The 16,441-nt window shown below is 46.5% G+C and overlaps 2 protein-coding genes across 3 annotated transcripts in view; both read right to left on the reverse strand.

The window, feature by feature from the left end:
• Nucleotides 1-618: 618 nt before the first annotated feature.
• pdhb (pyruvate dehydrogenase E1 subunit beta) lies at nucleotides 619-8,491 on the reverse strand. Its single transcript, XM_056606133.1, has 11 exons — nucleotides 8,388-8,491; nucleotides 8,234-8,293; nucleotides 7,477-7,584; nucleotides 7,213-7,275; nucleotides 6,716-6,751; nucleotides 5,919-6,109; nucleotides 5,399-5,493; nucleotides 3,838-3,948; nucleotides 2,391-2,482; nucleotides 1,637-1,778; nucleotides 619-1,210 (listed from the first exon to the last, which is right to left on the reverse strand). Exons 1-11 carry the CDS (start codon nucleotides 8,421-8,423, stop codon nucleotides 1,065-1,067), a joined length of 1,080 nt encoding a protein of 359 aa, XP_056462108.1. The 5' UTR covers nucleotides 8,424-8,491; the 3' UTR covers nucleotides 619-1,064.
• Nucleotides 8,492-11,966: 3,475 nt separating this feature from the next.
• Nucleotides 11,967-16,441, reverse strand: part of pxk (PX domain containing serine/threonine kinase) — an 11,981-nt gene continuing 7,506 nt past the window's right edge. The window contains exons 13-18 of one of the 2 annotated variants that reach the window (XM_056605712.1): nucleotides 16,409-16,441; nucleotides 15,863-15,940; nucleotides 15,507-15,593; nucleotides 15,306-15,369; nucleotides 14,847-14,906; nucleotides 11,967-12,527 (exon numbers count right to left, since the gene is read on the reverse strand). The exon at nucleotides 16,409-16,441 is cut by the window's right edge and continues 16 nt beyond it. In XM_056605712.1, the coding sequence (XP_056461687.1) occupies nucleotides 12,343-12,527; nucleotides 14,847-14,906; nucleotides 15,306-15,369; nucleotides 15,507-15,593; nucleotides 15,863-15,940; nucleotides 16,409-16,441 (507 nt within the window). In that variant the 3' untranslated portion in view covers nucleotides 11,967-12,342. Of the gene's footprint in view, nucleotides 12,528-13,112; nucleotides 14,907-15,305; nucleotides 15,370-15,506; nucleotides 15,594-15,862; nucleotides 15,941-16,408 lie in introns of those variants that run through there. The other variant, XM_056605713.1, reaches the window with a different exon arrangement.

A 16,441-nucleotide genomic window follows, 5' to 3' on the forward strand; every position in this document is an offset into this window, starting at 1 on the left:
TGGGGGGTGACCGTTGACTGATGCCCCCCATTGATGGTTGGCTTCCTGGCTGACAGCCAATACCCAGAGTCAGCCCTATCATGACCCTTAACACTAACCCTTACCTTTGAACCCTTACCCCTTAACTATAACCCTGACCCCTAACCTCAAACTTTTACTCTTTTCTATAACCCAGCCCCTAAAGAAGATGAGGTCACTGGAGGGTGAGCTCATCAGCTGATGAGATCACCAGAGGGTGAGGTTATCAGCTGATGAGTTCATCAGGGGATGAGGTCACTAGAGAAGAGGTTATCAGCTGATGAGTTCATCAGGGGATGGGGTCACTGGAGGGTGAGACTATCAGGAAGTGAGGTCGCTAGAGGATGCGTTCATCAGCTGATGAGGTCACCAGAATGGTTTCAGACTTGAAGGCCTCACACTTGTCGGTTCACCAAGGGGCCACTCACACTAGGGCCGTTTGCCTGTTCCGTGCTGCAGGAAGATTCAGCACGATTCCATGCAAATGAGCTCGGGCACGGGGCCGCGGCCCTGGTGTGAGTGGCCCCTAACATCGTGGGTTTTTTTTAGACGCGCGGGAGACCTTTAGAGAGAAGGGCCCCACGAGAGAGGGCGAGGTTCCGAAAGCACAAAGACGAGCGAGACGAGAGCAAAGGGACAGAAGGGTTTTTATTCTTGTAACAGAGTCCCTAACAGCAGCGTCAGCGCCTCGGGACAGTATATACAGTACTGCGGCTCTAGGAGAACATCAAACAGGGGCTGGGCGCAGTGGACCTCCCTCGGATACTTGGGGATGGAGTGAAATCATCTTACAGGTACGACATAAAGGAACTGAACGTCTGTTTTCTGTAGGAGCCATATTGGCACCAGTTATGGCCTGTGATGGGTGAGGATGTCACAACATCTGTTAACACAACGCTGGGATACCAGCCGTCACAGCGCTTAAAATTACAGTTCTCTTAACATACACACACACACACACACACACACACACACACACACATTCCAACAGCTTTTACGCTGTGTGTGTCTGTGTGTCTGTGTATATGTGTATGCGTGTCTGATCTCTAGATGTTCAGGGTCTTCTTGATGGAGAAGATGATGTCTTTGATCTGCGGGAGGCTGTTGTCCTCCAGGATCTTGGCGTAGGGCATGGGGACGTCCACCCCCGTCACCCGGGTGGCCGGGGCGTCCAGGAAGTTAAACGCCGGCCCTGGAGGAGGAGGGGAGGAGGAAACCCGCTGTAACCATGGGAACGCACTGTAGCCATGGAAACACACAGTAACCACACCATAGCAATGGGAACACCACCAACCACGGTAACACATAACCAGCGGATGCCATGCTGAGGCACTGCAACTATTAAAAAACACACTGTAACCATGGAAACACTAACCATGGAAACACACTGTAACCATGGAAACACACTGTAACCATGGAAACACACTGTGTGGAAACGCAGCAACCATGGCAACACTCTAACCTCACACTAGCCATGGAAACAGGATTTGACCAGGGTGTAACCATGGCAACACAAAGCTGCAACCATGACGACCTATGTTAACTAACTTCACTAGGAGGTGACTTATAGACGGTGCGTTCCCCCGTCAGTGCGGGGGACGAGGTGGACCCATCATACCCTCCATGACGCGGGCGCAGACCTCGGCTCCCACGCCGAACTGCGGCCAGCCGCCCTCCACCGTCACCAGGTGGTTGGTCTTCATCACGCTGGCCTCGATCGTCTCCACGTCCAGGGGCCGGATGCTGCGCAGGTTCACCACCTGGTGGACGTCAGGGGTTAACGCTGCGGTGCTCCTACAGGGGGCGCTATGGTGCACTCACGCCCCAGCCCATTGGCCTCAGCCACGTTGGCCTCTGTTCGGCCGCGTTTAACACAATGACGGACACAAGACGGACCCCGACGTTTAACCACGCATTGTATGCAACGTTTACAGAGTTTAAATACACATAGCTTTAGCTAACGAGGCAGAGCGGGTTGACTTGTAGCCGGAGGGGTTGTTAGTTCGATCCCCGGCTCCTCCTAGCTGAGCGTCGAGGTGTCCTTGGGCAAGCCGCCTCACCCTGACTGCTCCCGACGAGCTGGCTGTCGCCCTGCGTGGCTGACACCGCCGTCGGTGTGTGACTGTGATATGAACTGCCGGAAGTCGCTTCGGACAAAAGCGTCAATGGTCTGAAGGTAAATATCTAATCAGCAGGCAAAAATGTTGCTCAACAGCAAATAGTAAGGCGCCTGCCTATTAACCAGCTAGTCAGTTAACCAGCTGGTTGGGTAACCACCGAGTGCAGCTTCACAGGGGAAGGGATGAGGACATGGCGACAGGATGTGGAAGACATGACGACAGGATGTTAATGACATCGCGACAGGACGTTACCTCACACTCCACACCCTCCTTAGCCAGGACAGCGGCGGCGTCCAGACAGAAGCTCACGTAGCGCGAGTGAGTCACCAGGGTCACGTGAGTTCCTACAGGACAGGAAGAGCCTTACCAAACATTCTCCTTCCAAAACACACAACCTACTACCTAATTACCAGGATGTTTAATCACATACCTAATTAACATACCAGAGTGAATCTGCACATCTACTGCCTAGTTGTCATATCAAGTACCAAATTAACATACAATGTACCTCATTAACTGTCGCGGAAATATCAATCATAACTATAATATACAATCATATACAAATTATATTGACCTTGTTTATATAATTACTATTCACATTAAAAGGAACTGTATACATTCTCCCTGTATCTTAAGATACATCCCTTCCTCTCTAACTGAGAGTGGTTAAGAAAGTTCACATTTGCATTCCCATTGGAGCCACTATGTCTGAACTACGGCCAGGCCAATCGACTGACTTCTTTGTTATGTAGATTCCTTTAACCTTCTTGCAGCCATGCTTGCAGACATGTCCACTAGTGGTGTAACGGTACGCAAAAGTCACGGTTCGGTACGTACCTCGGTTTTTAAGTCCCGGTACGGTACGGTTAATAGTTAAGAGGAACATTTTTAAAAAACTGCTTGTTTCTCAACCCGTAGATAAGCAGCAATGAAAACACCATTAAACTTGTTATGGCATTTGCATTTCTGAATTCCCAGACAGGGGTTGTCGAAATAGTGTTGTGAGATGGGTTTGCACAGCTTGTTTTTCTTTTCACAGCAACGGTGATAGTAACACCTGGATGGTGCCTTTTCAAATGCGTGTGCATGTTAAAGTGCTGTACTTAGACGGAGAGCCCTCTCCATAGCCGGAGAGCCTGTCGGAGACCCTCTCCGTAGCTTACGTGCACATCCAATATTTTTAACCATTGTCTAACCTAACCTTCGAATATAATTTGAATATCAAAAAATAAATCAAAATTCGAACGAATATTAGGCAGCCCTTAATATTGGAACCTGTTATGGGCAGGCCAAGAGGGAGAGACGTCGGAGAACCCCACGCAGTCTATTCATAATATTGTAATGACCACGGAAGAGGCAGTGAATGAAGTATTGATTAGACAGCGATTTATTAGAAACCTAATAAACCGTTGGAACACTCAAGACCGGTAACCATAGCAACGCCGGTAAACAAACCTCGCTTAGCCCAATCCAGGTCTTACTGAAGGCATTTAATGGTCAAAATATTATTAATAAATATTAGAATATATTAGAATATTAATATTAATAAACAAACAAACTTCGAATATGATTTTTGGGCAAAAGTCAAAGCCCTACCTGGTAGATCCCTGAAAATAAACTAACCAATTAACATACCACCGGGTCTGAGAGCCAATCAACTCCCAGACGGCCTTCCACAAGACGCGGGTTTGAATCCTACCTTGCCTCTCGACCTTGGCCTTGCCGAAGGGAATGGTGAAGTCTTTGGACAGGGACTCTTCGGACATCTCGAAGGGAACTCCGTACATCAGCTCGTTCTCCAGGAACACCACTGGAGAACCGGGGAGACATGGGGACAGCACGCTCTAGATCAGGGGCTCCCAAACCAGCGATACCAGGGGCTCCCCTTGCTCTCCGTCTCTAGGCCAGTGGTTCTCAAACCTGTTCTACTAGTGTACCCCCTCTAAGATATTTTTTCAGCCGAGTATCCACCGGCACGATACATTCCTTCTGAGTTCTATTTGGCAGTGTAAACATGAACATTATAAGGGTGCAAATACTTTTAATTTAGTGAGAACCATGGGCCTGTGCTTCATGCAAACTGGCAAAATTCTCCCATCAAAAGCCAGGGGAGGGTCAGAGCATGTTGAGGGGAATCCCATTCAAGTATACAGTATTCTCCTGAAACTGACAGCCTTTTGGTGTTTCTGGATGCAGATTTTTCAAGGATTCTCCTCTCCTTGTTTTAGATTTACATTTCAATCACTTGTCGATTTTCTATTGTCTACCTTTCAGAACTTAAACTTGCTCAGGGTAAAAAAATCATTGATGGTACTGGGGTACCATCAATGATGCGTACCCCTAGGGGTGCGCATACCCATTTGGGAACCACTGCTCCAGGGGATCGCAACGTTTAGAGACCGACCTGTGTGGCGAGGGGCTCCCTGCTTTGGCATCAGCCCCCCGAGGAGGTACTACACCTCGTCTTTACCATGGGAGATATACTTCATCAATACAGGACTCCTTTTCCAGATATTATAAGTAAACCATTATTATTGTTATACAATTGATTGAAGTCTGATCTGAGAAGTGATCAGGTGACCGGTGTGTTCCTATCCAATGATCGATGCGTCCTTAACTACCCATGGTCCTCTGTTGCAAACCATAGTTTGAAACCACTTAATATGACCCATGTAGGAGCCAACAGACTCATGCTAACTGGCTCAAGTAGGTTGAACCTCTCTGAGCTAACAGACTCATGCTAACTGGCTCAAGTAGGGTGAACCTCTCTGAGCTAACAGACTCATGCTAACTGGCTCAAGTAGGGTGAACCACAAGTAGGGTGAACCACTCTGGGTGAACCACTCCTCTGTTGCAAACCATAGTTTGAAACCACTTAATATGACCCATGTAGGAGCCATCAGACTCATGCTAACTGGCTCAAGTAGGTTGAACCTCTCTGAGCTAACAGACTCATGCTAACTGGCTCAAGTAGGGTGAACCTCTCTGAGCTAACAGACTCATGCTAACTGGCTCAAGTAGGGTGAACCACTCTGAGCTAACAGACTCATGCTAACTGGCTCATGTAGGATGAACCTCTCTGAGCTAACATACTCATGCTAACTGGCTCAAGTAGGGTGAACCTCTCTGAGCTAACAGACTCATGCTAACTGGCTCAAGTAGGGTGAACCTCTCTGAGCTAACAGACTCATGCTAACTGGCTCAAGTAGGGTGAACCTCTCTGAGCTAACAGGCTCATGTAAGAAGGGCAGGGGTCTCACCAGGGTTGTCGTCTCTGATGGCGGCCTTGAGGAGACCTCTGGCATCCTCAGCACTCCACGGACTCACGACCTTCAGACCTGGACAGTGGCCGTACCTGAAACCACAAGAACATGCTAAAACATGCTAGGCTAAGGCTAAGGCTCCCTGCCTTGGCTAATAACAAGTCACCCCGATAGGCTAACGCTAAGCTAATGCTAATCCAACATGTTAGGCTAATGTTAAGCTGCCAATATCAAGTCACATTGCTAGGCTAATGCTAGGCTAGGTAAATGCTAATCGAACATGTTAGGATAATGTTAAGCTTCTAATATCAAGTCACCCTGCTAGGCTAACGCCAAGCTAGGCAAATAATAAGCTAACATGTTAGGCCCATGGTGAGCTGGCATGCTAGGCTAATGCTAGGCTAATGCCAATCTAACATGTTAGGTTAATGGTGAAGTGGCGTGCTAGGCTAATGATAGGCTAATGCCAATCTAACATGTTAGGTTCATGGTGAGCTGGCGTGCCAGGCTAACCCACCATGCGGCGAAACACTGGGAGTGCTGGGCGCCGACGCCAGCCGAGGCGCCGTTGGGCCCCCTGAAGACGATGGGGACCGACTGGCGGCCGGCGGACATGTAGTTGGTCTTGGCCGCGGAGTTGATGACCTGGTCGATGGCTTGCATGGAGAAGTTGAAGGTCATGAACTCACAGATGGGCCTGAGACCAGCCTGCAGGGACACATTGGACAACAACAACGGTTAGTAACGGCCCACTGCTCATCCACATTGACCGCCTGCCTGGACTCTGAAAGCGCCGGGTCCCATGCGAGGCTCCCAGTGGCTGCTGGGTTTTTACGCGTCGTCCTCAGTGTCGTCCAAGCTTCAACTGGGTGTTCAGTGGCTGCCACACTCTGTAGGCATCCACCACACATATTAATGGCTGATGTGCTATCCTTGTGTGGATTCCAGCATTAAAAACTAATGCTCAAGTCATGAACTCCCCCAGCTAAACAGTCGCCAAACGCGTTGGGCCTTGCTGCAGGCGTGATAACGATAGCTGCAGCTGCTACGGGTCTATAGAACCCATTACATTCCCCTGCTTTGAAATACATTTTTATTTATGATGACACGTGTCTACAGTGTTGAAGACACTATGGATTGTCACACACCTGTGTTGTTGAGTACAGGTGTGTGAGGACAGGTGTGTGACTACATGTTGTGTGTGAATACAGGTAGTGTGTGAATACAGGTTGTGTGTGAATACAGGTTGTGTGTGAATACAGGTTGTGTGTGACCACAGATGTGTGGGGACAGGTGTGTCGGATGGAAGCTTACCATAGCCGCTCCGACCGCAATGCCAGTGAACCCCATCTGTAAAGACACACAACGGCGTTAGTTTAGTTTAGTTTATTTATTTAGCACACATTACAATAATGGTGCAAGGAGGGAACGAAGCCCAGTGGGCTTGTACAAGAGTTCCACCCCTGTCAACAATCACCAACAAATAATATTTATAAGGCTAACAAAATAAACTTTAAAAAATAATGAGACAAAGTACATAAATAAATCAAAAATAATCAAAATTCAGTAATAAGATGATTCATGAAAAGAAAATATGTTTTTTAAGCTGCTTTTTGAAGTGTGAGTAGGATGACAAGGGTCTTAATAATAGTTGGGCTTAACAGCAGTGACATCACAGAACAACCTCAGTAGAAAATAACACAGACACACCCCACACTGGCTGTGTATTCAGTTTGTTTAACTAATTAAATCCAATGATACACCCGTCTTTATTACGATAGAATTGTATAATAATATTACTATATACTAACCTCAGTGATCGGAGTGTCGATGATGCGTGCGTCTCCATACTTCTTCCACAGACCTCGGCTGATCTGCACGAACACACACACACACACACACACACACACACACACACACACACACACACACACACACACACACACACACACACACACACACACACACACACACACACACACACACACACACGTTATGACCTTGGGCGTGGGGGATGATGGGTCACTGGGTGTATGGGTCGTTTGTTGGGGTTACTGTGAGGGTTGACCTCTGACCTTGTAGGCGCCATCGTACTGGGCCACCTCCTCTCCCAGTAGGAAGACCCTCTCGTCCCGCTCCAGCTCCTCGTCCATGGCCTGGTTCAGGGCATCCCGAACCGTCACCTGCACCAAGAAACACTGATTAATACAATTATACACAATACTCATCAAATATAGAACACAATACCTCTGAAATACTCATTCATACAATATAATACACAATACTGCCGAATATTCATTCATTATAGAACACACAATACTACAGAAATAATCTTTCATACAATATTATACCGCACAAATGATCATTAGATACAACATTTTACAAAATACTACTGAAATATTAATTAAAAACATCAGTAGAACATAGAATACTGCAGTTACTGAGCAACATAATTGTAGACATTGAGTTCATTCAAGTTCACTCATATGGACCCAGATATAAACATCTTGTATCCTTGTACAAATAAAACACAGCTTATTCATTATTAGTATGTGGAATCATAATTCCTGATTCCATTCTGGAGTTGCCGTCACATTCATCCCTGGTAGATACTGTAGTCACGAAGTGGAGAAACACGAGTCTGCTACACTGCTCGGCTCTGCCGTGAGTGACAGCCCTCTGTTTCTACCTTGACCTCCAAAGACATGCCTCATCACACGTTCATATGGTATAATATTCAGTATTATTAATAATATTCAGTATTATTGCTGTTCTCCAGCCCGGTGGACTGAGCAGCCGGCCCATAAGTCGAGGGACTGACAGCGGACAGACCTGCACTGAAGCCGGGGCGCTTCTGTGGAACTCCCGCCGCAGGACAACCGCCGCAGCATTCTGTAGAAGACAAACCCATTTCATGAAAATGAACTATGTGACTCAAGATGATGATATTGTTACAATACAACGTGTAATAAAACGAATCCTTTACCCTTCCAGATCGGAGAACACAACTCAGAGACGCCATCTTTGAACTGTCCTCTGTTACCCTGTAGGCGGGGCTTTGTACGTCACAAGAGATACCAGCCAATCACAATGGTCATTGATGACGCAGGGGTGCCTAGCCTTCATCGTCAGCCAATCGCTGAATGTTGTGGAGGTGAAAGGCGGAAGGGAATGCCGGCACTACAAAAAGCTCCCAAGGACAAGCGACCCGCAGTATAACATTTGAACGATACATTTTTTTAGTGATATGTATTTTGTTTTTTATATTTTATTAGATCTAATGTGTTATTTTTCTTTTGTCTCTTTTTTTTTAACTGCTTTGGCAATATCAATTTATATTTCCCATCATGCCAATAAAGCTTTTCGAATTGAACTAGGCGTGAGATATGCAGAACGTTCCTCCCCATTGACTTTATTCAAATAAATATTTTAAACATTTCACGGTCAAATTCTTATTGTTTTTTAACTCAAAGTGTGCTCATACTGAAACGTGTGTTCTTTGAATTAGAAAGCTTGTGTTGATGAGCCGCTGGGAAGACTGAAGAGACATCAACAGTTTAAAACTGGACCAGCTTGCCAACGACAGCAACAGGCTAACCCTACACCTACCATAACCATCTAACCCTTCAGCCCCTAACCCACTACCTCCTAAACCTTTCCCTGTGTCTGCAGAAGAGGCAAGGTCATGTGGTAGAAAATAATGAAGGTTTAAAAAGGATATTTGCCAAATGTTAAAAATAATAGTGGAGAGGAATGTACCAGCATGGGGAAGAGGGGCAGGCTGTAGACTCGTTCTACTGTTATTCAACACCTCAGAGGGTCCTGTTAGATTTCAGTTTATTTCTAAATAAGTTCGTACAGACTCTGGCGTTGTGTATTTTCCGTCGTAGTAGTAATTCTTGAAGTCGAAATCAAAGCAACTTGACAGGTTGGATCAGAGGGTTGAATAGATGGTTTATTCAAGGATGTAATACAGCGAGATACAGACTTAGGTTGAATAATATAGTGGACGCGGTTGAGACGTGTTCCTTTGCTGTCGAACCCTCTTCTCACCGAACCAAAGGGTTGGGGCGAGTATTATACAATAAGAGAAACATGAATAACACGTAAACAGAAGCACTCTCAGCCTTGATAAGGTATATGGCTCTGGCTATGTCCCAGAGGACTCAGTTCATCCTTGTTGATACATAACAAATGGCAGATGTTGGAAATAACACCTTGTATCAGTGTGAGAAGCATTGGCCTGTTCCTAGACTAGAAATGTGAACACAGAGAGACACTAAAATACACCAACATTCTACATTCCTCCCTCTTGATCATGTAGAACGTAGTTTAAAGATCACCCTTAAAATGAGAATTCAGTGTATCTACTGGTAAACCATTAACAATTAACTAAATCAATAAAAGAAAGGCATAAAAGTAAATTCAAATCATACACAAGTAAACCAAGTGTAGGCTACTATAATAAAGAAAATAACAAACTCATTAGGTTACGCAAGATTAAACCAAAACAGATAAATAATTTAAAGAATCAAGAAAGTCAACTGTCCAGACACCTCCCTCTGCTTGGCACAACAACATCACAGACAATACTGGTAACATCATGACTCAGTTGGTTTTGAGTAGCAGTTGCAACAGAGTTCTTTTCCAGTTGATGGCCACCGCAGGTGTGATGGGGGATGAGGATGAAAGTTCGTAGTAGGAACCAACATTAGTCCGGAGTGGACCGGCAAACAGATAAGACTCAGATTAGACATCCCTCTGTAGTCAATGACATCGGTCTTTTTCTCAGTTCACTTAGATAATAAGTATAAGTAAGGTAATCTTAAAGTATGAATTATACAAGAATATATATATATTTATAATGGAGCCAAATGTTAAACACTTGATATTAACCGGCTTTCCTTGGTCAACAAGTACTTGCATTTTGAGGGACATTTACATGTGTTACTCATTTAAGTATAAGTGGCCCCTCAAAGACGGCTGGCTCACGTCATGGTGAGAGGAAAAGCCCTCCCATGGTTCCTCTTCTGTGGTCTCAGAATGTGTCGTCTGTAGACTTAAATTAGACTTGAGGTAACTAATTCATACCCCGGCTAAAATCAGACACTACCAGCTTTAAGATTATGACTGTATATGCCACAGACAAATAAAGTGGCATTAACTATTACATATTCATATTTTACTGTTTAAACGAATATTCCTTTCACAGGGCTCATTTCTTAAACCCATGTGGTAAGTCATGGTGATTTAAGAACAGGTTAATACACAAACAAGGCGATGAATGGATTTTAATCAAAGACCTCACTAAATGTAACTGTAATGCATAATATGTAAACTTCATAGAATTAATGTTTAACATGTAGCTCTTTGTATGTAATGCTTGAATGTATGCCATGTGGGTTAGTAAAGTAAAGTTAAATGGTAATGAGGGGGGGGGGTCCTACATGTGTGGGAGAGGACCAATAGATTAGAAGCGCTGATCGGTCTAGATAAAAATACCTTTTTTTTTTGTTACCTCTGAGATCCCAAGCGGAAGAGCTCAGTTCTTTTGCAAACCATCTCAGGTGATGTTGTTACTCTCTGCGGTGACCATAAAGCCTTGATCATTCAAACCTAGTCCTTCTTGACCTCTTGTAATTTGAGTATTAGATCGTTGTTATTATCCGCAAAAGTCAGAGGTCAGAGAGAGATGTTGTGGTGTGGGCGTAAGGGCCCAGAAGAGCCTGCGATGGGTGGATCTGCGAGGTATGATGGATTAGAGCAGGGGTTCTCAAAGTTTTGACAGCTGAGGGCCAATCTAGGAACCCAAAATTTGACTGAGGGCTGCCAAAGGAAAAAAAATTGGCGGGAAACGCCGTCAGCATCCCGGTGTTGAAAAATAACATTGCACCGTGGACCTCTGGGAGTGAGGTCAAGTGCGGTCTTTTTTTAAACTTACATCTGTATGTCATTGCGGGCCGGCAGGAATGTTTCTGCGGGCCTCCATTGGTCCGCCGGCCGCACTTTGAGAACCAATGGCTTAGAGGGCTTCTTCTGTATCATTGTCGGCGGAGGGAGCAGGAAGTCAAGGTGGAGATCATGAGAGTTCTCAAGGAGACACAACATGCTAGCAAACTCAATAGTGAAGTTAATTTGAAGTGCTCACATTATATGTACGCGCCTGAGCTTTAAACAGTTCACTACTCTGCATCCTTCTCTGCGAGGCCAGACATCTAAAATACAGTCGAGTGTCGATGGAAAATGTGACTGATGTCAAGCGGTGAAGGCAGATTCAGCCCAGGGTTCTGGGACTCGCTCTAAACCAGCAGGGTATTGGGTGACGGGGTTAAGATCAACAGATTTACAACCAAAAGGTAGAGAAAGCCATCCTTGCGGTACCGGCCGGGCAATGACCTTTCTCTGGCAAAAAGACGCCATTGCCTTTGCCACCATAGCCGTCAGAAGGGTCCTGCAAGAGAACTTAAAGCATCAGCTTTGACTTAGTGATGCTTTTTCTGTGGTTGAAAAGATCAATGCTACATTTGGAGATCAACTAACCATGTCTTTAATTTGGGACCACATGATTTCTTACTTTAAAAGGTTAAAATCCCTCCTCCTAAATTGGCAGTCGCACCACTTCCTTTAAGCCTCCTCTCCGCCCAGGTGTGTTATGGGTACGGTGATAGTTATTGTCTCATGGCGTGAATCACGATACAACGGAGCAGTATGCAAACCACAACTTTGTCTTGTTACCGTCATTTATGTTGCTGCCGTTTTATTTATATTTCTTTATAGTTTCATTCTGGTTTCTCTCGTTCTGTATTCCTCCAACTCAAATAAATGTCACGTCAGTGTATTTTATTTTTTTACTAGTTTTATTGAAACTCAAATGTACATGGGAGGATGTGATGTCACAGAAGGGGGAGGATGTGATGTCACAGAAGGGGGAGGATGTGATGTCACAGAAGGGGCCTGCTGTGGTCCTGGGTCTCCGTCTTCTTCAGGTGGCCCTTACTGAAGCCCTGGATGGAGCTGAGGAGGGCCCCCCGGCCCGCCCCCCCGTTGGAGGAGGGCAGGGGCGGGGGCTGGCAGCCTGGAGGAGCGGGGGGGGCAGGGGGCGGAGGAGGAGGAGGAGCCTGTAGTCCTGCAGAGATCGGAGGACGTGAAGAGCGTTAACGACCGTGGGGGCGAAGCGCCGCATCACTGAGGCCGTTTCCATGGCTACGCTGGACTGACCGCTGGGACTACCCGTGGTGAACCTACCCATCCTATCTCCTACCCGTGGTGAACCTACCTACCCTACCTCCTACCCGTGGTGAACCTACCCATCCTATCTCCTACCCGTGGTGAACCTACCTACCCTACCTCCTACCCGTGGTGAACCTACCTACCCTACCTCCTACCCGTGGTGAACCTACCTACCCTACCTCCTACCCGTGGTGAACCTACCTACCCTACCTCCTACCCGTGGTGAACCTACCTCCCTCCTACCCATGGTGAACCTACCTACCTCCTACCCATGGCTAACCTACCTACCCTACCTCCTACCCATGGTGAACCTACCTACCTCCTACCCATGGCTAACCTACCTACCCTACCTCCTACCCATGGTGAACCTACCTACCTCCTACCCATGGCTAACCTACCTACCCTACCTCCTACCCGTGGTGAACCTACCTCCCTCCTACCCATGGTGAACCTACCTACCCTACCTCCTACCCGTGGTGAACCTACCTCCCTCCTACCCATGGTGAACCTACCCACCCTACCTCCTACCTGTGGTGAACCTACCTCCCTCCTACCCATGGTGAACCTACCTACCTCCTACCCATGGCTAACCTACCTACCCTATCTCCTACCCGTGGTGAACCTACCTATCCTATCTCCTACCCGTGGTGAACCTACCTACCTCCTACCCATGGTAAACCTACCTACCTCCTACCATGGTGAACCTACCCCCCTCCTACCTGAACGAACCTCCCAACTTTTTATCTATTTATATATTAGGACTGAGAAAAGACAGACAGGAAAACATAGAAGACGGACAGAAAGACGGAAGGAGGAGGTAGTGGAGGAGGTGGAGCTCATTCAGGAGGACCTGGAGGTTTAGGGCGGAGGTGTTCCCCTGGCACAGAACGACGAAGGATATGAAGAAGAGCTGCTATAAGGGACGTGAAGCAGACGCTGGTTAGGCTAGGCTAGCTTCTAGTACAGCTAGCTGCCAGCATTGTTAGCTGCTAGCATGGCTCGCTGCCAGCATGGCTAGCACTACTTTGGGTAGCTGCTAGTTTGGCTAGCTTCTAGTATGGCTTGCTGCTAGCACGGGTGGCTGCTAGTAGGGCTAGCTGCCAGCATGGCTAGCTGCCAGTAGGGCTAGCTGTTAGTACGTGAGATGCTAGTACGGCTAGCTGCTAGCACGGTTAGCTTTAAGTACCACTGTGTACTTTAGAAGTACCTTAGAAGTACTCAAAACAGGGGTAGTACTCTGATACTGTGGTATACTTGTAGTACGCATAACAGTAATAAGGGGGCCAGGTAGTGGCTTGGAGGAAGGTTGCATGGCAGCTTAAAGAGACCATCATCATCATCATCATCATCATCATCATCACCACCATGAGTACTTTACCATCAGAACGGTGCATGCTCTGGGGCCGCAGGGAGAGAGGAGAGACGGGTCAACTAGACACACAGTGCTACACCCACTGGACTACACACACCATACTATATTATACATGCTACATGCTACACACAATGCTGTACGATCTAGACACAAATGGTACTATTCTACATGCCTTACATGCTACACACAATACTATACAAACTAGACTATACTGCATACCATACTATACATGCTACACGCAATACTAATCAAACTAGACACATAGTATTATACTATATACCATACATGCTACAAACAATACTACACAAACTAGGCACACAAAGTACTACACTTTATTACATACCATGCAATACAGATTGCTCTCGAGTACTGTAGAGAAATACTAAGCTACGGTACTATTTAAGTGTTACAGAGTACACTCAACCCTACAGTAAAACAACAGTACTAAACCCAGCATGGAGAAGTTGGATCAGGAGAGAGGAGACAAGGAGAAAGGAGACGAGTAGAGAGGAGAACGTAGTATGTGTATATGGTACCCTGGGTTAGGTAGAAAGGTTTCGTCTTCCAGCGAGTTACGATGCTGATAACAGATCTACTCTGACCTCTTGAGATGGTCAACAGGAGCAGCTAGACAGACGGACACACAGACAGACATACAGAGAGAGAGAGAGACGGACAGACACACAGACAGACAGGCAGACAGACGCACACAGACAGACACACACAAAGGCAGACAGACAGGCAGACACACAGAGATACAGGCGGACATACATCCAGACAGACACACACAGAGACATACAGAGAAGCAGACGGACACAGAGACAGACAGACAGGCAGACAGACCTGTGGCCGAGAGGGGTGTGGGGGGTGAGGGCGACGTCGGAGGTGAGCTTGCTCCAGAACCTGTAGCCAGCGGAGTCATACATGTTGTTATTATGATGAACAAGTCATAGATATTATTAATTTATGTAATTTATACGTACTACCAGGGCTGGGCGATTAAATCGAACATAATCGAGTTTTAGTTTTCTTTTTTATGTTTTATAGAAAGTGCAGAACAGCTGGATACATATCTGTACATTATTTTAGATTTGAACATTTTCGTTTGGATCATTTTGTGTATTTTTTAAGGCGAAATTTCAAAGTTCTCAGTTACAATGTGTTTTTTGGGAGAGAAATGGTGAATAAATCATGTTTTCAAACTCAAAAAAGAATCATTTGAATAGTTGTGATTTCAATATTGACCAAAATAATCGTGATTAGGATTTTTTCCATAATCGAGCAGCCCTACGTACTACTTACCAGAGTTGTTGTTATATTTGACAGATGTTTCCTCTTCGTTTTCATAAGCCGACTGTCTGGACTTCTGTAACACACGCAGATACACACATATGTTGAAGTTGGTTGCATGGTAATAAAAATGTCACAATACATTGAGCAAAAACCCTTTGTGTTTGTGTGTGTCTAGTAAAGGCAGTAGTAGTATATTATAGTGGTGTGTACCTTCCGGGCCAGGAGTTTGCGTCTCTTCTTCTGTTCCTCTGATCCGTGGTGGGACTGAGCTCGGGTCAGACGGCGATGCTGGTTCAGCTACACACACACACACACACAAGTATGTTAACCCTTCTGTGTGTTACTGGAGTTCTCCACTAGAGGGCTCTAGAGAACTCAGACCGTATAGAACATAAAAAATGCTGAGGTTCTATCTTCTTTAACATGACACACACACACACACACACACACACACACACACACACACACACACACACACACACACACACACACACACACACACACACACACACACACACACACACACACACACACACACACACACACACACACGTGCGAGCTCTCACCTGTCGCTGCTCCTCCTGTAGCCTCTTCTCCAGGAGCTCCTTCGAGGAGCGCAGCGCCTCCTTCAGTCTGCTGGGGATCTGCCGGGGGAGCCCCACACCGTTAACCTTTGACCCCAACTCACCTCCTCTCTCCTCCTCTAACCCCAACTCACCTCCTCTCTCCTCAACACACCTCCTCTCTCCTCTAACCCCAACTCACCTCCTCTCTCCTCAACACACCTCCTCTCTCCTTAAGCCCTAACACACCTCCTCTCTCCTTAAGCCCCAACACACCTCCTCTCTCCTTAAGCCCTAACACACCTCCTCTCTCCTTAAGCCCTAACACACCTCCTCTCTCCTTAAGCCCCAACACACCTCCTCTCTCCTTAAACCACACCTTTGGTCCCCTAATAGTACCTATAAATATGTATAGACCCTGCCTGGACAGACAGGTGGGACAGACAGGTGGGACAGACAGGTGGGACCGATAGGTGGGACAGACAGGTGGGACAGACAGTTGGGACAGACAGGTGGGACGGACAGGTGAGACAACGGAGCTCCTCCTACCTTAAACGGCTGTTTGTCTGACTGTGGCATCTG

This window comes from Gadus chalcogrammus, chromosome 13 (genome assembly GCF_026213295.1).
Source record: "Gadus chalcogrammus isolate NIFS_2021 chromosome 13, NIFS_Gcha_1.0, whole genome shotgun sequence".
In the NCBI taxonomy this organism is placed as follows: Eukaryota; Metazoa; Chordata; class Actinopteri; order Gadiformes; family Gadidae; genus Gadus; species Gadus chalcogrammus.